General features: G+C 38.9%; 2 protein-coding genes across 2 annotated transcripts in view; both read right to left on the reverse strand.

The window, feature by feature from the left end:
* LOC133578350 (aminoacylase-1-like) overlaps positions 1-6,510 on the reverse strand; it is a 28,946-nt gene extending 22,436 nt beyond the window's left edge. Inside the window, exons 1-2 of the mRNA XM_061932712.2 lie at positions 6,281-6,510; positions 5,991-6,128 (exon numbers count right to left, since the gene is read on the reverse strand). Coding sequence (XP_061788696.1) covers positions 5,991-6,117 — 127 coding nt within the window. The 5' untranslated portion in view covers positions 6,118-6,128; positions 6,281-6,510. The remainder of the gene's footprint in view (positions 1-5,990; positions 6,129-6,280) is intronic.
* Positions 6,511-7,316: 806 nt separating this feature from the next.
* Positions 7,317-23,706, reverse strand: abhd14a (abhydrolase domain containing 14A). Its single transcript, XM_061932713.2, has 5 exons — positions 23,388-23,706; positions 21,559-21,839; positions 21,348-21,463; positions 16,564-16,799; positions 7,317-9,921 (listed from the first exon to the last, which is right to left on the reverse strand). The coding sequence occupies exons 2-5, from the start codon at positions 21,819-21,821 to the stop codon at positions 9,739-9,741; spliced, it is 798 nt and encodes a 265-aa protein (XP_061788697.1). The 5' UTR covers positions 21,822-21,839; positions 23,388-23,706; the 3' UTR covers positions 7,317-9,738.
* Positions 23,707-27,244: the final 3,538 nt, after the last annotated feature.

Below are 27,244 nucleotides of genomic sequence, written 5' to 3' on the forward strand. Positions count from 1 at the left end.
GCTGCACAAGTGACTTTAATTAGCTCAAAGGGGTGGTGGGTGGGTGATTAGTTGTGGGGTCAAGGTGTTCTTTTTTATTTATTTATTTTTAAAAAGGTAGACTGACAGCTCTTTGAGATTCATAATTCTTGCTGATTCTCATGTGTGCAAATACTTACTGTATGAACCCCTGTAACATACAAATAAATCATTTTTAAAAAATCATACAATGTGATTTCCGGATTTTTCTTTTTAGATTATGTCTCTAACAGTGGAAATACATCTATGATGAACATTTCAGACCTCTCCCTAATTTCTAAGTGTAAGAACTTGCAAAATTGTAGGGTGTGCAAATACTTGTGGACCTCACTCTATATCACTCTGCAGACGCTGAACAATTGATGTGCTCTTTTTTTTCTACATGTTCTGAGATTCTGGACAGTATAGCGCCCCTTAGAGCTATACGTCCAAAGCCAAAACAGGAGCCTTGGCTCAATGACACCACGTGCACAGCTCGGCGTGAGTGGCGAAGGGCGGAGGGTAGATGGAAAGGGGATCACTTGGAGGTCTCTTACCAAATTCTAAAAGAAAGCTGTCGGAATTATCAAAGTGTGGTTAAAGCTGAAAAAATGAAATATATGTCAGACTTCATTTCAAATATGTCAGCAAGCTACGTGTTCTTTTTAAAACGATTAGTTCTGTTTTTAATTCGAATCCAGCCACTTCACTGGAGATGACAAGTGAAACTTGTGAAAAATGTCTCTCCTTTTTTAATGACAAGGTTGCTTTTATTCGGGCAAATCTATCTCCTCCTCCATTGAGTTTCAATGTGGGCACTCAGTGCTCAGCTGTGTTTTGTCAGTTTGAGCCTGTGTCAATGCCTGAGCTTACAGGAATAGTTGACAAACTAAAACCCTCGTCCTGTCCCACAGATCCAGTGCCCCCCTCGCTTTTTTCAAGAGGTCTAGGACTCTATTGACTTTTCTGTAAGGGACATCATCAACAGCAGCTTGATTTCTGGCAGTGTGCCCTCTTTTTGTAAAGCCGAACATCAAACACACGGAGAAAACACAAACAGATTACAGAAGAGAAATTCGTATTATCCCGCGGGGGAAATACATAATGTCAAAACGTAAGTTTAAGAAAGGAGGAACAGCTCTCGGTTGCCTAATGCGTTCAAATAAATATTCGTCACTTCTCGCAAAATAAGTCTACATGGTCGTTAAATATGCGCTCCCTCCCAGGGAACGATCTGCGGCATCTTGCAGTAGCAGCAAAAGGATTGCCATTGTGCGAGTTGAGTCTTTTAAAGAGTCACCAATCACTAAATCAACGCCCCGGTAATTGATGATTGTGTGTGTGTGCACGCACACGGTATTTTGAAATGTCTATATATTGCTCATTTTGCTATATGTCTGTCTGATCTCCCACTCACTCACTCACATACATACATACATACATAGATACATATGATATTAATTTAACATTAGACAATAGAAGTAAGGGAACTTGACACACTTAAGAACACATAGGCCACCCTAAGAGTGCTCTGGAGCACTCATAGATTTTGTTCTTACCTACGAACAAATCCCAGCTAAGAAAACATTGGTGAATACAAAAATCTCCTTAAAAACTTCGTAAGTGGGCCTAAGAATAAAATTTGTTTTTAAGAACGGTTGCTGAATGGGGCTCAGTGATTTTAAACTTGACAAACAAGTCAATGCCGTTTTAAAATCGTGTTTTTATCATCTTCGTCTTTTAGCAAAAGTAAAACCATTTTTATCTTTTAACCAACTTTTAAGCAAGCTTTTATTTCAAGTTGCCTGGACTACTGCAATGCACTTTATGCTGGCATTAGCCAAAAAGCTCTCTCCCGGTTGCAGTTAGTCCAGAACGCGGCAGCACGACTTTTATCAGGGGCCAGGAAACGCGAGCATATAACCCCAATTCTTGAGACTTTGCACTGGCTCCCTGTTCATTTTAGACTTGATTTTAAAACCTTGCTGTTTGCTTTTAAAGCTTTACATGGACTGGCACCTGATTATATCTCGGACCTCATCCAAATTTACACTCCTGCGCGCGCTCTGAGGTCCGAGAGCCAGCTCCAGCTCGTGATGTCCAAGACGAGACTTAAAACTAGTGGAGACAGGGCCTTCTCTGTGGTCGGCCCTAAGCTCTGTAACACTCTGCCCCTCCATGTTCGAACTGCTCCCACAGTGGAGTGTTTTAAGTCTCGTCTTAACATCCACTTTTATTCTCCGGCTTTTAACACTACGTAAGTTGTGTGGTCCTCTGTGTTTTTAAATGTTTTATTTCTATTTCTTGTTTTAATTGGTTTCACCCTTTAAAATAGTTTATAATCATTATTTTTATATTGGTTTTATATTTATTTATTTTGTTTTTATTCAGTCATTGGTGGAGCTAAGGATAGTATTTGATAGTGATGGGTCCGGCAACACTGATGCATCGGCGCATGCGTCGAGCTCATAGAGCAAAACCCCATGTCGGTGCGCGTACCGCTTTTAGAAAGTCACGTGACCGATCAAAAGCTTTCGGTGACCGATATGCGAACTGTGTGGCACTGACGCTTCCTCTGTGCCCTGCGAGCGGGTCTTTTCTACAGCCGGAGAAATAATAACTAAGAAGAGAAATCGTCTAAAATTTAATACGTTGGAAAAACTGGGTTTTTTTAATAAAAATGTGTAAAAAAATTTTTTTTTAATTCCCAGTCCACAAGCATCCTCATTCACAACACATTCTCTTAGATTTCCATGTTATGATACATGTTCACATTATTTATTGACTGTTTCTAAAAAAGATAAAAAAGATATTTTTATTTAAATGAAGATATGAAATAATCCTAAATGAAATACAATGACTTGGTTTATATTATTGTATACACTAGGTCAGTGATCCTCAACAGGCGGACCGCGGTCCATGTCCGGACCCAGCGACGTGTCCGTCCGGACCTAGCACGAATTATAGTAAAAAAAAAAATATATATATATATATATATATTTTTTTTTTAATTATTATAATTATAATTATTATAAAAAAATATAATTGTATTTATCTTTGAGTTATCGCTAGCGCAAGTCAACGTTCTTTGTTGTTTTTAGTCAAATATCTCCACGTTTCTTTTACACTTCTCCGTGTCTCACTCACTCCGTCTCTCTCTCTCCCTCTCTCTCTCATAGAGAGAAAGAGAGAGAGACGGAGTAAGAGCGAGAGAACGCCACTCTGATTGGCTGATTCCGGGGTATGGGTTGTCATCTCTATCACAACGACGCGCTGATAGGCTGTTACCACCTGGGTCATACACATGTGCACAGTGTATGGAACCTTTCGCTGCAGGCACACAGTTGTCTCGTATCACTACTTCGCTAACTGTTCACTCGTCAGTCACTGAATGTGAATCAAATCACAATGGCATGCTCCAAGTTGGCTCAGGCTGGTAAAAGAAAGGTGGACAGGGAAAACCGACTTTTCAAGGAAGAATGGACAGAGCAATATGTTTCATCCTACCTACTGCAAGTACCAGACCAATGTGTCTAATATGCAACTGTACTGTTGCTCTGGTGAAAAGTGAAAATCTGAAACGTCACTATCTGAAAGAGCACCGCGAATTTGAAGAGACATTTCCTCATGATTCAGAGCTAAGAAAAAAAGAAATCACGAGGCTGAAAAAGTCATATGAAACATCAAGCAAGATTTTTGTTAAATCTATGACACAACAAATAGCAACATGGGTTTTGGGTAAACACAAGAAGTCATTCTCTGATGCAGAAATAATTAAATAATGCTTGACTGAAGTGATGGGTGCCATGTTTGAAGGCAAAGAAAAGGAGGAAATGACAGCTAAAATAAATCAAATCCCACTCTCTGATGCCACAGCCAGACATACTGAAATACTGGTTGGTGATTTGTCCAAGCAGCTTTGTGATGATAAAAAAAAAAACGCAGAGTGCATATCCCTAGCAGTGGATAAGTCCACTGACACCACTGACAAAATGCTCAGTTGTTGGTGTTTGTGAGGTATTATGATGAGGAAAAGGGGGAGTTTATTGAAGATGTTTTGAGCCTGGCAAACCTCAGTGGACAAACAAGGGGAGAATATATCTATAAAGCAATATCAGAAATGCTGAATGAAAAAGGGATAGATCTGAAGAAAGTTGTGTCCATTGCTACTGATGGAGCTCCAGCCATGTTGGGGAGAGAGAAGGGACTGGTTCCGCGTCTGAGAGAACACCACCCTGTCCTGATATCTTATCACTGCATAATCCACCAGTCTGTCCTTTGTGCAAGTCTTGGAGAAGTGTACTCTGAAATCATGAGTACACTTCTCATGATTTCAGAGAAGTGTACTTAATGACACTGGCCTGGATTTATTCAGTGGCAATGATCATCAAATGTTTTGTGCCAAAGTTCAAAGTCTTGGTTTCAACCCCAAGAGCCCAATTCTCACATTGAGCAGCTGTGTTTTACACAATGGGGATGCACTGTACAATAGTTATATTTGCACATGAATGAGATCTGTTGAGGTAATTTGTTTACCAGGGATAGGAGGGTTGTGTTTAAAAGTATTTATTTTTTGTTAAAACTGAAAGCTTTATTTAAGTTATTTATTTTTGTTTCAAAGAAAATCTTTCATGTATTTTATTGGATATTTATTTTATTTTTGTTAATTTTAAGAAAATGTTAAACTACTACCTACCTCCTGCTACTATATAAGCTTGACCGATAATAAACGGACCCAGCCTGTTTCAAAAAAACATTTGTGGACCTTCAAGATTTGTACTTGAGGACCCCTGTACTAGGGCTTCACGGTGGCAGAGGGGTTAGTGCATCTGCCTCACAATACGAAGGTCCTGAGTAGTCTTGGGTTCAATCCCGGGCTCGGGATCTTTCTGTGTGGAGTTTGCATGTTCTCCCCGTGACTGCGTGGGTTCCCTCCGGGTACTCCGGCTTCCTCCCACCTCCAAAGACATGCACCTGGGGATAAGTTGATTGGCAACACTAAATTGGCCCTAGTGTGTGAATGTGAGTGTGAATGTTGTCTGTCTATCTGTGTTGGCCCTGCGATGAGATGGCGACTTGTCCAGGGTGTACCCCGCCTTCCGCCCGATTGTAGCTGAGATAGGCTCCAGCGCCCCCCGCGACCCCAAAGGGAATAAGCGGTAGAAAATGGATGGATGGATGGACCCCTGTACTAGGTCATAAAATCAGTCAGTTGAGTCGGTCCATAGGTTGCCTGTAGGGATTTTTAATGTCCAGCAGATGTCAGTATTTAGTGACACAGTCTCAATACAGTTTTGCAATGTGTCGAAACGCTTCATGACGCCTCATTAACCCATCACTAGTATTTGAATCTTGTTTTTAATTTTTTTTTGTGCAGCACTTTAAACAACATTTTTGTTGTTTAAATGTGCTATATAAATAAAGTGGATTGGATTGAAATCACTGAGCTCCTGAGCGCGGCCCATTCTTTCACAAATGTTTGTAGAAACAGCCTCCATGCCTAAGTGCTTGATTTTATATACCTGTGGCCGGGCCAAGTGATTAGTACACCTGATTCTCATCATTTGGATGGGTGGCCAATCACTTTTGGCAATATAGTGTATATCAGAATATAGATTTTTAGGCCCCATCGCCCATCCCTAATCTGAATATACTTGTTTTTGCTTTTCATGATTTGTGCTAAAAGCAAAAAAAATCCATGCAAATTAGACGAGGACGTCAAATTTACTCACCACAAATAAACCACAATCCTGTCTAACTGTTTGTTGGTGTGCAGCGACCTACGTTGGATTAATTTTAGTGTTGCAAAGAATTTCAAAGTGCATCCTCGAACAGATTGAACACTGATTTTGACGCAGGGCCAAGAATACATTGCAATATTGATCATTTAACAACCCTGTCATAACTCATAATTGCATTCCTTGAATGCATAGCTTACACGTGTGACATGCATACTGTACATACCCTTCTCCTTACTTGTGTGTTTACCTCACCGTAGTCTGGCTGTGGGTGAACCGTCCTGAGCCGGAGGTACTCTCTGAACAAGCCCACGGAAGGGTCCTCAACGTCGGGTGACGTTGGACCACCTCCGACACCTGCGTCCTCTTTGTCAGGTAGCATGTTGAAATCACCTGATGGCAACGCACACAATATGGAAGACGCAGGTACAAAGCTAAAGCCACTAGCTAGCTGTGGTAACCACTGGATAAAGTGGGCCGAGTTTAACGACCCTACGTTCTTTAAAAGTTTTTTTTTTAATTCTTATTTCAAAACAAACACTCACCGGGTTGTCTCAGTCTGACTGCCTGTCAACCACCGCCGACGTCAAGCTGTCTCAGGGTGGTCGTTGATCTGTGACTACACTGGTCGAGAGAGCGCTGTCGTCACAGTGTATTGCAACATTACGGTAAAAACAAGCGGGTTTCAAAATAAAATTCGGAATTGGTCAACATATAGTAGCACAGTACACGTTTTTACAATTGTCCTTTTATTTTACAAATCACCCCGCAGTCGTTTCAACACACTTTACCGTAACGTCGGGTATGTTGTGAAGAGAAAGTTGTATGTACGGTTGTAAATCCTTCAAAATAAAATTGTACGATTGAACGTTAATTTACAGTTAATGCTGTATTTGCGTATTGAACTATTACATAAATAAAAATTGTACCATAGAAATGTACTAAAAATATTTGAATACTTATTACGAGTATTAACTAATATCACTTAAATTCACCCACTAACAACTTAGTGTGTATGTTTTTGAAATGGGCTAAAAAGGAAGTATCGATCTTTAAAGGCAAAATAACAATTTATCTAAATATTTACATCACAAGTGGATACCTAAGGGCCCGGGGGCCAGATCTGGCCGGCCACATCCCTTTATACGACTCACGAAAGCTAAAAAATTATATTTGTCAATCAAGTACTTTTTCTTCTCTTCCTAAATGTAATCGTCCTTTCCATTTTGACAGAAAAAAAATGCATGTACTGCATGCAAGTGTATATATTTAAAATTACTGTATCTAATAATGCAACAAATATGATATCATACATTTCAAGCAAGTAAAAAAAACCGGATACCACTTTTATGCTATAAAAACCAACAAATTGTACGATAATATTTTGGCAACTGATCTGCCAGTTTTTTACTGTAAAAAAGTCTATGTTAAAAAAAATACACAAAAAATGTTTGGTAATAATTATTAAATATTTAGTTAATTTATATGATTTAAAAATGTATTATATATATTTATATTCATATATTATTTACTATTACAAGACCCTCTGAGGGCAGCCATAACTGCGATGCGGCCCTCAATGGAAACAAGTTTGAAACCCCTTATTCTACATAAAGAAAATTTTTTTTTTATTGTTTCAATTCACAATTAACATTAAATACGCAATATATTTATATATATGTACATCCAGGCTGGACACAGTACTGCATTCATCGCTCCTCCTGTAAAAATCTTTGTTCGGACAGCACCAGAATAACAAGGGTAATTAGAAAAAAAATAACCTGTAAATTATTCATCAGGCCAGGCTTTTAACAACTACCCTGCCTTTGGGCCCTGCATAAAAAGGAGTGCCGCCATTTCCGCTGCAAAGGTCAACATAGTCTCTCATAAAACAAAAAACCACACCTGTAAGCAAACATTGTTAAATTATTAAACACCATCTTCATGACCAGCAGTAACCCACTTTCAAATAAATCTAGACCCCATGCAAATATATTAGACTTACGGTATATACTTTATTATCATATAAATAAACAGGTTTTGCTTTCAAATGTTGACAATACTTTCCTCCCTTGTTGAAGAGAGTGAGCTTTTTTTTTTTTGAGCTGGAATGAGAAATGACCGGAAGCTTTCCCAAACACACACATGCATCTACTGCTGCTGCTACATTTGCATATTTACCCCCCCGCCCACCTACAAAAAGGCAACACTGACACAAAATGTAATGCTTTTTTTGTTTGTTTTTGCATGCAAAGAAGCATGAAATAACCCTTACCCGACTTTACAAGTGGAGGCTTATTGCACATATGATGGATATGAATAAATACAAATGAGGTGGGAATCTTTAAAGTACCAGTAGAGTGGAAAAACAAGTTGACTTTATATGCTTAATTGTGTTTCTTTGTACCCATTAAACCATAGCCAATTGTATTTACAATCTGCAAAGTATGTGAAAATACGGTCGAAACATCACAAAATGCCCCAATTTCAGACGGCCATTTTGAATATATGCTCTGAATGTCTTTGGCAATTTCTGTAGATCCTTCGTCACTGGAGTAACGCTTCTGCACTCTGACCATGTTATCAGATCAGTCATACTGGAGACACACACAAATTGGAGATAGATGTGCTGTTTATCATTCACAATCCTTATGCAAGACAAGAACATATATGGTTGGGTTTTTTTTTTTTGCACTCAAAATCTTGAATAAATAGCCAACAATTGAGTCAACAACACCCATTATACCCTCTAAAAACATCCAGAAACCACCAACAATATTCCATTTACATGTCATGACCAGGATATTAAACAAATATGAGTGATATTGTTATAAGCGCTAACACAGACGGCCTATTTTAGCGGGGAATTGTTAGCAGTGAGTTAATGCTAGCTTACGCTGCTATTGTTGATACACTAAGCCGGCAGCTGCTTTTGCATTGTCTCAAACATGCTGAAAGTTAATTCTAGATTATAATCAATGCATCTCTCACCTGATAGTAGACAAATGTGGTGACGGACCGAGGGACTGGTTTAATTTGATATCCCCCAAGATGTCTAAAAAGGCGTAGTTGCGGCAACTTTTTTTTTTTAACCCTTCGTAAGAATTGCGGTTAAAACTTCATAAAAAGAAGATTATGTGAGCGTCCTGTCGGTCGGCATCCAAGCGAGAGTGGAAATTGTACAGTAAGTGTTTGTTTTATTATGGTTAGTTTTTATGTTTAGCACCTAGCAATACTAGCTGATACTATAGTGTTTCAATAAAGCTGCATCAGTTTAGCACTCGGCTTTTAAACCTTTTTGCTCATCCTTCTTGTGTTCGGGCTCAAAAGTATAAGGTTCTGGATCGTCATTTCTCCCAAAATAATTGTTGTTGGTTCTCACAGAGCCTGCTTGATCAGTATTGTTGTTGATGGGGAAGGGATCTGTGGTTTCCACCGCTACGTCACGGATCACGTGACTGGCTAAAGTTAAAGTTAAAGTTAAAGTACCAATGATTGTCACACACACACTAGGTGTGGCGAAATTATTCTCTGCATTTGACCCATCACCCTTGATCACCCCCTGGGAGGTGAGGGGAGCAGTGGGCAGCAGCGGTGGCCGCGCCCGGGAATCATTTTTGGTGATTTAACCCCCAATTCCAACCCTTGATGCTGAGTGACAAGCAGGGAGGTAATGGGTCCCATTTTTATAGTCTTTGGTATGACTCGGCCGGGGTTTGAACCCACAACCTACCGATCTCAGGGCGGACACTCTAACCACTAGGCCACTGAGTCGGTATAGCTCACTAACTCTCAAAATGGCTTGGGAATCTCCATGAGATTGATACTCTTTTGATCATATCTATTTACTCGCAAACTTTGTAAGTCTTTTAGTGTCATAAATCAGATATTTATGATTATAGCTTAAAATTAGAGGCAACTTGTTTTTTCACTCTACTGGTACTTTGTATTCATTCTAACAAGCCGACCAGGCAGAAAAAAACCATCATATTTTCTTTCTGTCTCACTTAAGCTTGCTGAGGAAGTCGATGAGTCCTTGGTGAAACGCTCGCGGTTTATCCATGTAGCACGCGTGACGAGCTTCGTCCAGCTTGAGCACGGAGTAATGTGGGAGCTGGGCCAGGTTCTTGTGAGACTGGGCGCCCAGATTAGTGTCCAGGGCCCCAAACACGATGAGTGTCGGCGTCTAATAAAAAAAAAAAAAAACATATTGCAACATCAGAATTATTATTATTATTATTTTATTTTTTAAGTACCAATGATTGTCACACACACACGAGGTGTGGCGAAATTATTCTCTGCATTTGACCCATCACCCTTGATCACCCCCTGGGAGGTGAGGGGAGCAGGGAGCAGTGAGCAGAAGCGGTGGCCGGGCCCGGGAATAATTTTTTGGTGATTTAACCCCCAATTCCAACCCTTGATACTGAGTGCCAAGCAGGGAGGTAATGGGTCTCATTTTTATAGTCTTTGGTATGGGAAATGATAATTGTGACATTTAGGTTTTTACAAGGCATTTCGGCAGAATATAGGTGAAATTTGCCAGAGAATATTCTGTTTTAATACATTGTAAAACCGACATTTGTTCATTAAATGTGCCTAAAATGGCAAAGCTACACAAAATAACAACGCCAAAAAATGTCCTATTTCATCATATTACATAAATAACGCAATCCTTTATGTTAACGTTGCAATTCTAACTATTTGCCTTCAATTTGTAATTTGTCCACCAGACAAAAATTTATACAATTTACTGCTTTCTGCAAGGATGCCTTGCTAGTGAAATGATAAGTCTGTATCCTTATGTCCCCCTGGTCCTAGCCCCTAAGGTTTTATTTTTTTAACAGCAATATACATAATTCTGGACATGGACCTCATGTTTCCACACAATTCATTAATTCCCCACCATCATCACTAGCAGAGAATGATACAGTTCACATTCACACAACACTGTAAATATCAATAACCTTAAACCACAAAACATCACTATTAGTTACAGTCACAAATACACAGATCACTATTAACATGGCACTTTTAAATATGTTCTCTGGTCAGTATGTCTTTTATTATTAATGTTTTGATTTCAGACCGGGCAGCACAGTGAAACAGAGGTTAGTGCGTGTGCCTCACAATACGAAGGTCCTGAGTTCAATCCTGGGCTCGGGATCTTTCTGTGTAGTGCCCAAGACCAGACTTAAAACCAGGGGAGACGGGGCCTTCTCTGTAGTCGCCCCTAAGTTCTGGAACACTCTGCCCCTCCATGTTCGAACTGCTCCCACAGTGGAGTGTTATAAGTCTCGTCTTAAGACCCACTTTTATTCTCTGGCTTTTAACACTACGTGAGTTGTGTGGTCCTCTGTTGTCCTCTGTGTTTTTAAAATGTTGATTTCTATTCACTGTTTTAATTGGTTTTACCCTTTAAAATCGTTTTTAATCATATTTATTTTATATTGTATTTATATTGGTTTTATATGTATTTATTTTTTGTTTTTATTCAGTCATTGGTGGAGCTAAGGATAATATTTTAATATTGTTTTTAATATTGTTGTGCAGCACTTTGGAAACATGTTGTTGTTTAAATGTGCTATGTAAATAAAGTGGATTGGATTGGATTGTGTGGAGTTTGCATGTTCTCCCGTGACTGCGTGGGTTCCCTCTAGGTATTCTGGCTTCCTCCCACTTCCAAAGACATGCACCTGGGGATAGGTTGATTGGCAACATTAAATTGGCCCTAGTGTGTGAATGTGAGTGTGAATGTTGTCTGTCTATCTGTGTTGGCCCTGCGATGAGGTGGCGACTTGTCCAGGGTGTACCCTGCCTTCCGCTTGAATGCAGCTGAGATAGGCTCCAGCACCCCCGTGACCCCGAAAGTGACAAGCGGTAGAAAATGGATGGATGGATGGATGATTTTAGACCACAAACTAGACTGCTTGCTTTTAACTGAGGTATGGCTGGGTACGAATGCACCAGTTGTTCTAACTAAGGCCTCTCAATCCAATTCTAACTTTGCTTTTTCAGTCAGAAGTGATAGGAAGGGAGATGGGACAGCATCAATAGCCACACATTACATAACATCAAAACAGACTTCATTTGATCAATATACCACTTTTGAATATCATGCAATTGTTTTTAGCACCCCACCCCCTGCTTTTATGAATGATTTTTCTGAGTTTTTCATTCATTCAACATATACTATGATCATTTTAGCTGGAGATTTTTAACTTACACACCAATAATGTTTTAGGCCCTGTTTCAAGGGAATTTATAAGTATGTTAGATTTTATGGATTTTACCCAACATTTCACACAGCCAACTCACACTCTGGATTTGGTCATTACTTATGGTCTGCCCACAAGTGTGTCCTCTGTTGTCGACTTGACTGTGTCTGACCACTGCTGTGTGTTTTTAATATCACAGCTTTTATTCAGATAGAGACCTCAGTGCGAGCTGTGATGAAGCGCTATCTAACTTCTGAACTGGTTGCACATTTTATTGGAGTTTTTAATAACTGTCTTCCAATAGTTTTACCTGCACCCTGTGATTTTATTGTTGACAACTTTAATCCAAACCTCAAATCCAGCATTGCCGTTGGTACTCTAAAATCAAGAAATTTCATTTTAAAACCAATACCTAAATGGAGAAATGATGAGGGAATCAAAAAACTAAAAATAATTTACATGATAGCAAAGAGGAAATGGAGAAAGAATAAACTGATGACTAACTATGAAATATTACTTAAACAGCAAAAAATATACAACACTGCAAACATTAAGAATAACCCCAGAGTCATTTTTGCAACGATTAATCATTTGTTTAACCTTGATTTTAATAATATATCTTGCACACCTACAGACTCACTTCATGAGCAGTTTGCAGACCACTTCAGAGAAAAAATAAACACCATCGGTTGGTACATTTTATCTTCTCAAACTGCTTTTAATCCAACGGAGTGGTTTTTTTTTACCTGAGAAAACGTTGGACAGTTTTGTCCTGGTTAATGCTGAGATGCTTGACAGGGTTTTTTCTACAATGAATATCACCACATGTCTTTTATATTCAATTCCTACTGCATTTTTTTGAATATTTTATGGGTCTTTGAGAGAGGAGATTTTAGACATCTTAAATTCCTCGCTTCAGTTGGGGGTCTTTCCCCCTGCTAAAAAAAAGAGCAATTTAGATGCTGACAATTTTAGTAATTACAGACCTGTATCAAACTTACCATTTGTAAGTAACATTTCAGAAAAACTATTAGATTTTTTCAATAAATGCAATATTTTAGAGAAGTTTCAGTTTGGATTGGGGTTAACCACAGTACAGAGACAGCCCTTTTAAAGATCGTGCAGGATTTCAGTTTGAGTGCTGACTCTCAAAAACAGTCAGTCTTGGTTCTACTGGATCTTAGTGCTGCCTTTGGTACAATAGATCACCTCATTCTTTAAATACACTGAAACTGAAACTACTGTTCACAAATGGTTCACTTCCTATCTTTCAAAGACCCATTAACTCACATGTGGTGTGCCTCAAGGATTGATTTTAGGTCCTATTCTTTTTAATATTTACATGATTCCACTTGGCTCTGGCATCAGGAGACATGGAATTAATTTCCACAGTTAAGCTGATGACACACAGTTGTACATTTCCATGCCTCCTGATGACACAAGATCAATTGATACTCCTTTTAATTGCATTTTAGATATTAAGTCCTGGATGACAGATAACTTTTTACAACTTAACCAGGACAAGACTGAAGTTTTAGTCATTGGTCCTGAGGCCCCGAGAGACACATATCGAAACTACAAGCATTTACTTTAACTCCATCACTAAAATGTGAAAAATCTGGATGTCGTTTTTTAATCTGACCTTAATTTTATACCTCATACAAAAAATATCACAAAAATATTTTTTCATCATTTTAAGACTATAGCCAGAGTTTGCCCAATTCTCTCTCAGGGCAACACAGAGACGCTAATGCATGCTTTTATTACAAGTCGTAAAGATTGTAACGCCCTGCTTTCTGGTCTCCCTAAAAAGGTTATTGCACCTTTACAACTACTCTAAAATTCAGCGGCACATGTCCTCATGAAGACCAGAAGGGGGTCCACATTACATCAGTTTTTAAATCTCTGCATTGGCTCCCCTTGTGTTTCAGGATCAAGTTCAAGGTTCATCTTATGGTTTATAAATGTTTTTATGGTATTGGGCCTTCTTATCTTTCAGATTTGCTTTTACCCTGAGACCCTCCGGCTCTCATCTCCTAATTATTCTAAAAGTCAGGACCCAAAGTCACGAGACGGCGTCTTTCCACTATTTTGGCCCCCGTCTATGGAACAGCTTTAATGTTTTTAAGAGCAGGCTTAAGACCCACTTTTTTGATTTGGCTTTTAACGAATATCTATTAATGTTATTGATGTCATTCGTACTTTACTTTTTATCTTATTAGTTATGCAAGATTTAACTTATTTACTTACTTATTAATCCTCTTCACACTTTGCAGTGCATAGTGCATCCACAGCTGAACGTCAGTTCCCTCTGTTCTGGGCAAGGCTCCATAGGCTGTTCCCTCTATGGTTGATTAGTTTCATTTAATGGTCTACTGTTCTTCTCCATGTACCCTTTGGTATTCCTCTCTTTCTCTGTCCTTGCGGTGTCCATTGCATAACTGTCTTTGTGTGTCTGCTACTGTCCATGCGTAAAACATTATCTATTTTCCAAGTTTCTGCACTGAATAGCAAAACTGACCTTATGCTGCTCCTATACATTTTGCTTAGGTATTACTTGATATACTTCGAGAGTTACATATGCTATCAAGACATCCCATCCCCATCAGTACTACCCAGGTAACAAAAGTTGTCAACATGTCCAATCGCTGTCCCTTTGAGTTGTACATTCTGATTGCTTCTACCATTTAGCATGTCATTGTTAGCATGGTGGCATGCTAACATTAGCATGCAAACAGCTAGCATGTGTCATACACCAAGTCATATGACTTGTGGAATTAGAGAAAGAGTGTAAAATTAAGTGAAAAAGTTGGCATGCTAATTTTAGCATGCAAACATTATAATGCTAGCTCATGACTAGGAAAGAAGAAATAACAAAATGCAGTATATGTTGGTGTAAATATAGAAAGTAGCAAAAAAAGCGAGCATAAAACGTTAGCCTGCCAAGAGAAACTCTCAAAAAAACGTTAGCATGCTAATGTTCACACAAGTACGCTAACAGTTAATGCACCTTAACTCTTAGCACAGTTGGTCGAAAGCATCAAGTGGCAAAATCCATGACTGATTAGGTTTAAACATACAAAATTAGTTAAACACGCAGCATACGTTAGCATGCTAACGTTCTCACAAGTTTGCTCGACACTACCGCATATTGAAAAAACTATGATTTTTCTACATGGGGTGGCCCTGTTGTCTGTCTACATTGTATTCCCATTGAACTTTTAGTTACACCACTGTACAAATACCAGACTCCGACAACGGAGGGGAGCGGCTGAAATGTGACTTCAAAGGACTTCATGTAATTACCGGGTAGATGCACCTGCCACCATTTTAACTATGACACACCCTTTTCTGAATAAGGTTAATGCCGAACAAAGTCTGATTGTGGCCAAACACTTTGTGATATTGACTTTTCAGAAACACTGGAGCATCTCAAGGCTTTGTGGAACATTCCGGTGTTGTTATATTACCAATAACTGGAAACATGGCTGAGTTTGAGCGAGTTAGAAAATGTGAATTTTTGTGTTTTTGAGAGCAGACATTTACATTGGAGTCAATAAGAGATTTTCCTGACATTTTTGGCTTTAAGGGCCAACAGAAGCTAAATGGGACACATGACCTCCATATAAGTGACATTTTGTGAGAGAGGACATGTGTGTCTACGTTTTCACCAAAACACATGACACTGGGATGAAAGATGTGGACGTGAGGACAGAATGTTTGCAAAAAAGCATGTTTTCACACTCTCCCCTCTCGGAAGCTAAAGTGTACGCCATTAGTTTTAATGAGGGAACCCTGATGGCGCTCGGCTTCTTCCGATGGCCATCCAGCCAAAACTAAGCATTGGCCGTAAAATATTTTTATCCAGGGTGAAAGTAAACAAGTGTGTGAACAAAATGAGACGTTAAGCACCGAGCTATGTGAAAGTATGGCTGAGCTACAAGAGAAGGTAATCTTGCTGTTTTGAACGTTCTGCTGACAAAAAACGTCATTATAAAAAGTGGGGTACCAATTCAATGGGCCCATAGCAATTTGTTTCCGTAATAGCGTTGCCATGATAACACAAAATGTTCCCAACTATAAATACCACTCCCGACGCAACCGAGACATTTCCGGTGATATTAGATATGTAGGGGTTCATGGGCTGGTTCGTCTCGCATTAAGTGCGGCAGAATAAGATAGAAGTAGAATAAAGGATAAGTCCAAGGAATATCAATATGGGCTGCTTGCATTGTATTTTATGAAAATATTATTTTTGTTTATATTTTAAAAAATGTATTATAAAAAAACAACTGGCCTGGGTTGTAGGGTTAAAAAAGGTCATGTAAAAAAACCCCAAAACAACTGAATATAATTATTATTTAATGAGTATGTTCCAGGCTGAAGTAGCTGGAAAAAATATGAATACTTAACGTATTTTCACTACACATGTTTTTTTTGTCATTCGGGACTAATGAGTGAGGACATTAAAAAAAAACAAATTCATACGTTAAATGACCTCATTTATACACACAAGCACCAGCTGCAATAATAAACATTTGTTACGTAACACTTCTCTGACAACGTCAATCATCATAAAAGGCAGGTAAACGTAGTCATAATTTCCTTACCTGAATATTCTGGTACTCCTGTGGTGTGTAACTGCGCGTACCAACAGGCGCGATGGGAACGAAGCCACGCAGCTGTGCGCTGTTCTTCATGAGAAAAGGGATGGAGTAATGTCCGCTCATGGAGGGACTCACCAGCACCGCTGACCTCACGCCCAGAGATTCCATGAACCTGGAGAGCAGGTCCACTCGGTTCTGGTCATTTTTTATAGCCTCCGAGACGGGAGACTTGCCAAAACCTGTTATGTCAAGATATTAAAGGCAAGCAACATAAGGATTTTTTTATTTGTACGGAAAGAAATACATGTTAAATCATTTCAACTGATATTACACCACTAGAGGGCCCACTTGTTAAGCAAATACAGGTACTTTTAGATTACGCAAGGTTTTGTTAGTTTACACTTAAGTGAACATTATGTGTATCAGTGTTCAATATCTCCAAAAAACTCAATGTTTTAGTATCTCGGAAAAACAATTTTCTTTTAGTGTTTATATTTCTAATAAATTACAACAAATATTTACAGATTTCAAGAGATACCAACTGTTTTTTTGTAAAAATAAATAAATAAAAATAGTAATAATAATAGTAATAATAAAGTAAAAAAACAAGAGTGCATTTTTGTACAAAAATATTAATGAAAAAATAATATAAACATTTATACATTGTATCAATAAACAACATCTTCAGATAATGTGATATTAGAAAAATAACAAATATGCATAAATGTATTATGGAATTTAATTTGTGTCACGAAAGCTTTTTTGACACTGAATTTGTGTAACTTAATTTTTTGCATTTAAATTTTGTAAACTGAATTTTTTCAAATTATGCTGACAATTTAATTGAAAAAAAAAATCAGTCTTTTATAATTCAGTGCATAAACATTCAGTAAAAAAAAAAACTGTGTATAAAAATTCAGTGTTGAAAAATTCGCTGCTTCAAAAAGTAAGACTTACTTCCGGTAAATTAAGACTGAAGCGATCGATCCTGTCTCAGAACGAGACAATGAGGTGTCAAGTTTTAAGTACCGTGACATGGGTCTTGCAAAACAGCATCAAAAAGGCAGTTAACTGGGCTACCTGGGCATAATACAAAATAATTTACATTTCAATGCGGCCGGCTGGATAGTTTCAAACTATAGAAATGATTCCAATGGCTAGAATCTGCACTTTTGAGTGACACACGAAGCTCTGCTTCATGCAGACGTGGCACAAACAGAGTAGGGAAGAGTGAGCGGGCTTGTTTATGGAGCAGCACAGAGTTCTAAAGCAACGTTCTGCAGAACAGTGATATCATATCTAATATGTGGATGTTCTTTTACCCTTGGAATTTGTGTTTCGCCGTGTTTGTTGCAAATTTTAGGGGCACTTGCTCAAATATAAAAGATGTCGATCAAGGAGGTGAGAATATATGAACGTTGCTCCGCTACTTCCCAGACCACCTCCTTGATCAACATACTGTATATATATACATATACACACACATATCACATATATACACATATACAAACCCCAAAACCAGTGAAGTTGGCGCGTTGTGTAAATGTTAAATAAAAACAGAATACAATGATTTGCACATCCTTTTCAACCTATATTCAATTGAATAGACGTCAAAGACAAGATACTTAACGTTTGAACTGTAAAACGTATTTTTTTGCAAATATTAGCTCATTTGGAATTTGATGCCTGTAACATGTTTCAAAAAAGCTGGCACAAGTGGCAGAAAAGACTTAGAGAGTTGAGGAATGCTCATCAAACACTTATTTGGAACATCCCACACGTGAACAGGCTAATTGGGAACAGGTGGGTGCCATGATTGGGTATAAAAGCAGCTTCCATGAAATGCTTAGTCATTCACAAACAAGGATGGGGCGAGGGTCACCACTTTGTGAACAAATGCGTGAGCAAATTGTCGAACAGTTTAAGAACAAAATTTCACCATAATCTGGAGAAATCCCTGCACGTAACATTAAATGCCGTGACCTTGGATCCCTCAGGCGGTACTGCATCAAAAACCGACATCAGTGTGTAAAGGATATCACCACATGGGCTCAGGAACACTTCAGAAAACCACTGTCAGTAACTACAATCTGTCGCTACATCTGTAAGTGCCAGTTAAAACTCTACTATGCAAAGCGAAAGCCATTTATCAACAACACCCAGAAATGCCGCCGATTCGGTGGGCCCGAGCTCATCTAAGATGGACTGATGCAAAGTGTAAAAGTGTTCTGTGGTCTGACTAGTCCACATTTCAAATTATTTTTGGAAACTGAGGACATAGAACAAAGAGGAAAAGAACCACACTGATTGTTGTAGGCGCAAAGTTCAAAAGCCAGCATCTGTGATGGTATGGGGGTGTATTAGTGCCCAAAGCATGGGTAACTTACACATCTGTGAAGGCACCATTAATGCTGAAAGGTACATACAGGTTTTGGAGCAACATATGTTGCCATCCAAGCAATGTTTTCATGGACACCCCTGCTTATTTCAGGAAGACAATGCCAAGCCACGTGTTACAACAGCGTGGCTTTATAGGAAAAGAGTGCGGGTACGAGACTGGCTTGCCTGTATTCCAGACGTGTTTCCCATTGAAAATGTGTGGCGCATTATGAAGCCTAAAATACCACAACGGAGACCCCGGACAGTTGAATAACTTAAGCTGTACATCAAGCAAGAATGGGAAAGAATTTCACCTGAAAAGCTTCAAAAATTGGTCTCCTCAGTTCCCAAACGTTTACTGAGTGTTGTTAAAAGGAAAGGCCATGTAACACAGTGGTAAAAATACCCCTGTGCCAACTTTTTTGTAATGTGTGGCTGCCATTAAATTCTAAGTTAATGATTATTTGCAAAAAAAATTATGTTTCTCAGTTCAAACATTAAATATATTGTCTTTGCAGTCTATTCAATTGAATATAAGTTGAATAGGGTTTACAAATCATTGTATTCTGTTTTTATTTACAAATTACACAATGTGCCAACTTCACTGGTTTTGGGTTTTGTACATATACAATACATATGTACAAATACATATATACATTTATACAGTGGGGCAAAAAAGTATTTAGTCAGTCAAGTTCTCCCACTTAGAAAGATGAGAGAGGCTTGTAATTTTCATCATAGGTATACCTCAACTATGAGAGACAGAATGGGAAAAAAAGAATCCAGAAAATCACATTGTGTGATTTTTAAAGAATGTATTTGCAAATTATAGTGGAAAATGTCATTTGATCAATAACAAAAGTTCATCTCAAGACTTTGTTATATACCCTTTGCTGGCAATGACGAGGTCAAACTTTTTCTGTAAGTCTTCACAAGGTTTTCACACACTGTTGCTGGTATTTTGGCCGATTCCTCCATGAATATCTCCTCTGGAGCAGTGATGTTTTGGGGATGTCGCTGGGAAACACATACTTTCAACTCCCTCCAAAGATTTTCTATGGGGTTGAGATCTGGAGACTCGCTAGGCCCCTCCAGGACCTTTAAATGCTTCTTACAAAGCCACTCCTTCGTTGCCCGGGCGGTGAGTTTGGGATCATTGTCATGCTGAAAGACCCAGCCACGTTTCATCTTTGATGCCCTTGCTGACGAAAGGAGGTTTTCACTCAAAATCTCACGATACATAGCCCCATTCATTCTTTCCTTTACATGGATCGGTCGTCCTTTGCAGAACAACAGCCCCAAAACTTGACGTATCCACCCCCATGCTTCACAGTCGGTATGGTGTTCTTTGGATGCAACTCAGCATTCCTTCTCCTCCAAACACGACAAGTTGAGTTTTTACCAAAAAGTTACATTTTGGTTTCATCTGACCATATGACATTATCCCAATACTCTTCTGGATCATCCAAATGCTCTCTAGCAAACTTCAGACGGGACTGGACATGTATTGTCTTAAGCAGGGGGACACGTCTGGCACTGCAGTATTTGAGTCCCTAGCGGTGTAGTGTGTTACTGATGGTAGCCTTGGTTACTTTGGTCCCAGCTCTCTGCTGGTCATTCACTAGGTCCCCCCGTGTGATTCTGGGGTTTTTGCTCACCGTTCTTTTGATCATTTTGACCCCACGGGGTGAGATCTTGCATGGAGCCCCAAATCGAAGGAGATTATCAGTGGTCTTCTATGTCTTCCATTTTCTAATAATTGCTACCACAGTTGATTTCTTCACGCCAAGCTGCTTACCTATTGCAGATTAAGTCTTTCCAGCCTGGTGCAGGTCTACAAATTTGTTTCTGGTGTACTTTGACAGGTCTTTGGTCTTGGCCAAAGTGGAGTTTGGAGTGTGACTGTTTGAGGTTGTGGACAAGTGTCTTTTATACTGATAACGAGGCCAAACAGGTGCCATTATTACAGGTAACGAGTGGAGAACAGAGAAGCCTCTTAAAGAAGTTACAGGTCTGTGAAAGCCAGAAATCTTGCTTGTTCGTAAGTGTCCAAATACTTAATTCAATTAATTACTTAAAAATCCTGCAATGTGATTTCCTGGATTATTTTCCCCCATTCTGTCTCTCATAGTTGAAGTGTACCTATGATGAAAATTACAGGCCTCTCATATCTTTAAGTGGGAGAACTTGCACAATTGGTGGCTGACTAAATACGTTTTGCCCACTGTACATATACATATATCTATACATGTACACACATACAGTATATACACACACACATATACATATACATATATACATATATATATATATATATATATATATATATATATATATATACACATGCTCTAGTCCTTTTTTTTAATCAATCTACGTTCCAGTTGACTACTTCTATTAGTGAGTTGTACCTGGCAGGTCCATGGCTAAAGCATGATATCCATTACTTGCGAGCAGGGCCATGGTGCCAAGATCTTCCCAGGTTTTAGAGGTGAAAGCCTGCCCATGCAGAAGTACTACTTGTAACCTGCAATGAGATACATTGCCATCACGCTTCAGGATAATGCGACACAAGAATAGGTATCAATCCGTCCAAGTTTACAAACGTGTTGTTCCAGTTACCTAGGCAGTATCTGGCGTCCAGCCGAGTCCAGGGGTAAAGCTTCTCGGAAGAAGAGTGGCGGGTCTCCAGGAAGCTGTCCGGTGTGAACTGACACATTGAGGTTGGGAAGCGCAGGGGGAGAAGTGGCCAAGAAGACAGATCTTTGTGCGTCAGGGGACGGCTCCATGATGCCCTGACGTATGGACGGCAGCAGCAGGTACAGCAGGACAGTGGCCAGCAACACCAGACCCAGAACCACCACACGATTACGCAGGAAATTCATTTACGCGACAGGAACGATCTAGAAAGAACCAGAACTTGATGCAATGCATGAAAATCGTCATTTATTTATTTAATTTTTTTCGTATTTATATATTTACATTTTTTCGTATACACCATTTAGACTTTCCAAAAATATATTATTTTAGAAATAATAAAACATGATTCACCTCTGAGAAGCCACTCTAAAGTTGTGTATTTGGTTATAGATAGTAGGAATGTCTCTAGCCGATATTTATATCGATACGATATCAGCAAAAAAAGAGCAAGTATCAGATTATATCAACTTGCATCTAAATTCTCTAATATAAGTTACGATACAAGCAGTCCTACTTGTGCAACATTCAACATCTAAATGTCCTCTAATAAATACACAAGGTTGGTATTTTCATCTATTCTAGTCAAGTAATTTACAAATGGTAAACATGGTAGGCTATAGGCTACGAGGAGCTAGCAGCTACACAACAACTTAGCACACAATAGCACACGATATACATAGTAAGTGTCCTTAAATGAACAATATTGCAACCTAAAACAGCACATTTGTCAATGTAAACAAGTATCAAATAATCATGGTTGCATATTACTTACAGATTCAAAGCCTCCAAGGCAGAAGTGTGTTAGAAAACATCCAGTAACAAATGTGTCCGCATTATTCAACTTACTGTGTCATGAGTTGAACTTAATGAATTATCGTGGCCACAAGTTGTCGCCACTCCAAAGCAACCAAAAGACAGCATACGTTTATTCCAGATTGTTGATAATAAAGTGTTTTTCCATATTGTTCTGTTTGACTACTTCATTTCATCAAACCTTTAACATTTCACACTACAAAATATATGATTCCTGCTGATATCGTATCAGATCATTATAGTTATAGACCAATATTCAAAGCTTTAAAAAGTTGTGTCAGGAGTATTTTGTAATCTAACAATATCATATCCATACAAAGGAGGGATAATGTTGATTCTGATTCGGATCCTGATGTATTTAACTTATAAAGCATCTTTGAGAAAGCTTCTTTTGAGCATCTGATTGCCATTGGTAATCAAATTATGGTCTACCTTTTTACTATTGCATTTATCAGGAAGTTAGCTATGAAGACTATACATCTTTAGAGACATACATTAAAACATTTTACAATATGATCGTGTATTCTATTTGTACAGCCAAGTGGTTCAAGACATTATAAAAAAAATACTTTAAATACATTTTCTTCCGGGAACTCTGCTAATGTCTTGAAAGACTGCACCACAGTAAGAGTTATTAATTGTATTTTGCGTAGAAAATGTAACCAAACTAGAGGAAGAATAATGGAGCTCTCGTTTTTGATGCAGTGCAGTTGTAGACCCCTGCAAACTGTGACCATGTAATAATTGCTCGAGTGGACTATGTGATTATATTTTTTTGCAACAACATAGTTGGAAGCCTTCCTAGCTAGACCAGGCAAAATAATCAATCAAAACCGAAAAGTGAAAGCTATAAAACTAGCTTGATATGCTACGTCTTTTAAACCGGACGCTGTTGCTATTTTGGAACACGGAAATGAATTAGAAACACAAAGACATACCGTAACAGAAGACACTGAAGGGCAATTCTACGAATAAAAATACTTCGTTGTTTTCTTTATCGTCATCTCTTCTTTTTTTCCTCCTGGTGTGCTCGATAAAAAAGAAGCCTGGACGTTGGCGTCGGCTATCTTGTGTATGCAATGCAGACAACGTTCCGTTAGCCGACCAATACTCGACGTCTACTCAATATTGTTACATACGACACGTCTGTGAAGCTAATCTACATCAAAATAACAATCTGCTGTAGCAGCCAAGACAGGAACAACGACACACGTCAACTGGTTCCACCGGTAATACGGGTAGGGTATGTGCTGAATTATTATTGCTTGTCGGACTCAATTATGGGATGCACATAACAAACCGCCAAGCCAACTCCATCATTTCCGGTTTATACTTATCTATTGCTGTGCTGTTAATGACGTCACGTCCGGCTCACGTTCCGCCCAATGAATACTGGCAGTTGTTAAGCTAACTCTGTTTTCAATTGGTACGAGGCGCCATCTAGCCTTTCTCTAAGAGAAAATTCCCTAAGCTCGTGTGGTTTTCGGCTGTACGAACCGTTCAAATCGCAGAAAGGGTAAACGTTTCTTCAGAGTTCCTCTAGAGCAGGGGTCGGCAACTCAAATCGTTGAAAGAGCCAAATTGGACCAAAAATACAAAAAAATAATCTGTCTGAAGCCTCAAAAAATGAAAAGCCGTATGTAAGTCTTATAATGAAGGTAACACATGACGTAAGTGTCTATATTAGCAATAATAGCCTACTATCAAAATGACTATGTGTCGCAGGCTGAAGCAAGTTTCGTTGACAGAAATGTTTAAATTTAAGATTTATTCTACCCATTTTTACAACATTAGAAACAATGAGTAAATCAGAGGGTGAGATAACTCCTGGAAATTACTGGCTTTTAATGGCCAAAAGGTAAACATGTGTGTGTCCAAGTTAAAGAAAACGCCAGGCTGTCTTCTTTTAATAGATTTATTACAATCTTTGGCAAGCTCGGTAATGTTTGCTGTGGTCTGGAACAACATGGCACACAAACAACTATCTGAAATGCAGCCAATAGTACATACAGATAATGTGCCATGAGACATGCGAAACTAAATTATATACAAAGAGGATAAAAGTAAAGGATATTAAATGAGCTCAAATATACCAACAAATGAGGTATAATGATGTAATATGTACATACAGCTAGCCTAAATAGCATGTTAGCATTGATTAGCGTGCAGTCATGCAGTGACCAAATATGCCTGATTAGCTCTCCACACAAGTGAATAACATCAACAAAGAGCACCTTTGTGCATTCATGCACAGCATGAAACTTTTGGTGGACAAAATGAGACAAAGAAGGAGTGGAAGATTTTACATGTAAACAAACTGTTGCGTCACAGTCCACACTGTTCTCAATTGTTGATGACTGATGATAACAACCAAACCCCCTCCCACACCCCAGATTGTAAATAATGTAAATAATTCAATGTGATGATCTTGTGTGATGACTGTATTATGATGATAGTACAGTGACGTGCGGTGAGGTTGATGGCTGGTGAGGCACTGACTTCATCACAGTCAGATTTACAAACATATGAACCCTAAGGAGTATCTTATTCACCATTTGATTGGCAGCAGTTAAAGGGTTATGTTTAAAAGCTCATACCAGCATTCTTCCCTGCTTGGCACTCAGCATCAAGGGTTGGAATTGGGGGTTAAATCACCAAAAATGATTCCCGGGCGCGGTGCCGCTGCTGCCCACTGCTCCCCTCACCTCCCAGGGGGTGAACAAGGGGATGGGTCAAATACAGACGACAAATTTCATTACACCTAGTGTGTGTGTGACAATCATTGGTACTTTAACTTAACTTTAACTTTACACATACAAACTGTAGCACACAAAAAAGCACATTTAATTAAAAAAAACATTATTATGGTCTTACCTTTACTTATAAATCCATGCGCCGCAACTAAAGCCCTCACTTAAACTTTCCACGTGCAAGATTGAATCTATTTAAAAAAGTGTAACCGAGGGTTTATAAATGTCGCCTATACTGTATGAAACTACAAAATAACAAACACAGAGGCTCCAGTTTACACGAGGACCACTTTATTTCCCTTCTTTCAAAAACTTCCGCTCTTAGCGCCTTCAAAATAAGAGCTCGAGGCATCTACTGTATAACAGCGCATAACAGGAACTTAACATCACAAAGAGGAAAGCCCATGAAAATAGGTTACAAAAGTTATTTATTAAGAAGCCAAAAAGTGCAAAAACAATAATGTTCGTGTTGGAGGAGTTGTGAATTAGATACACCTGCAGTCTGCAGGTGTACCTAATGTTGTGGCCGTGCAGTCATTCACAACTCCTCCAACACGAACATTATTGTTTTTGCACTTTTTGGCTTCTTATGAAATAACTTTTTTAAATAGATTCAATCTTTCACGTGGAAAGTTTAAGTGTGGGCTTAAGTTGATATAACACTCCCGTCAGCGGTTGCCTTGCATTCTACAGCGGGGGTGCAGGAGGCGAGCCTCAGCCAGTGCGTCTTTTGCAGCCGTTTTATGATCGCTCAGCACAAAAAATACTTTACACACACACAGTTGTTGACCAAATACACTGTACATTATATACCTCGTCTAACTAAACTATGGAAATCTATAATATAATTCATATAGCAATACAGTCTCACTGCACAGCAGGCCAGCAGTTAGCCGAGTCATTGCGCAATCCATGTTGCGGCACTGAGTGACGTGCCTCAACTGGCTGCTGTTCACCGCACCGTCTCTTCTCAGTATTTGAACGGCAAATGTGAAAATTCAGCGATTTTAAATAAAAATAATCTAAAACGGGTGAAGTTAAATGGAAAATAACTTTATAGTATAATCACTGGATACATATAACAATTTAATAATAAAAAAATATTTTTACATTTTTTTTTCTTTCCATGATGCCCTGCCTCACCTGCCTCTAGTGACTGCACGTCACTGTGATAGTATATATGATAGTATATATCTGTATCATGAATCAATTTAAGTGGATCCAGACTTAAACAAGTTGAAAAACTCATTCGGGTGTTACCATTTAGTGGTCAATTGTATGGAATATGTACATACTTCACTGTGCAACCTACTAATAAAAGTCTCAATCAATCAATCAAAAACTATGGTGAGTTCAAGAACCGCCGAAAGTAGTAGGACAAAACAATGTTCACCAAATACGCTCATCAGTGAAGCATACACATAAACATATTAAACAGTGGGCTTTCTAACAATTGGAAAATGTTTGTGTGATGTTTGTTCTCGAACAAAAAACATACCAAAACAAAAAAAATATTTTTCCCTCATCTTTTTCCATTTTCAATATGTTTTTCAAATGCTCCAGGGAGCCACTAGAGCGGCACTAAAGAGCCGCATGCGGCTCAAAATCCGCGGGTTGTTGACCCCCGCTCTAGAGGTTATCAAAAAGGGCGGAAAAGTCTAGGGATGCATGATTTTGCAGTGATCGCTTTGTTAAATGTTCATGTTTGATATACTTTCAACGTGTATTTGTTATGTAATGTTACCACATTCTACAGAGGCACTATAGAGAGCCTGCTGACCAACAGCATCTCTGTCTGGACTGGAGCCTGCAATGCCTCAGACTGGAAGTCTCTCCAGAGAGTGGTGAGGACGGTGGAAAAGATCATCAGGACTCCTCTTCCTCCTATCCAGGAGATCGCAAAAAGCCACTGCCTGACAAGGGCTCAGAAAATCTGCAAAGACTCCTCCCACCCCCACCAAGGACTGTTTCACTGCTGGACTCTAGAAAGAGGTTCCGCAGCCTCCGAAGCAAAACCTCCAGGTTCTGTAACAGCTTCTTCCCTC

This window comes from Nerophis lumbriciformis, linkage group LG38, assembly GCF_033978685.3.
Source record: "Nerophis lumbriciformis linkage group LG38, RoL_Nlum_v2.1, whole genome shotgun sequence".
NCBI classification, from domain to species: Eukaryota; Metazoa; Chordata; class Actinopteri; order Syngnathiformes; family Syngnathidae; genus Nerophis; species Nerophis lumbriciformis.

Bases quoted from the DNA above. Each gene is read 5' to 3' on its own strand.
- abhd14a (XM_061932713.2), bottom strand. From the start codon at position 21,821: ATGAATTTCCTGCGTAATCGTGTGGTGGTTCTGGGTCTGGTGTTGCTG. The intron at 16,800-21,347 runs GTACAACTCACT...TTGACATAACAG, and splicing joins TTTAGCCATGGACCTGCCAG to GTTTTGGCAAGTCTCCCGTC. The intron at 9,922-16,563 runs GTAAGGAAATTA...TTTTTTTATTAG, and splicing joins AGGAGTACCAGAATATTCAG to ACGCCGACACTCATCGTGTT.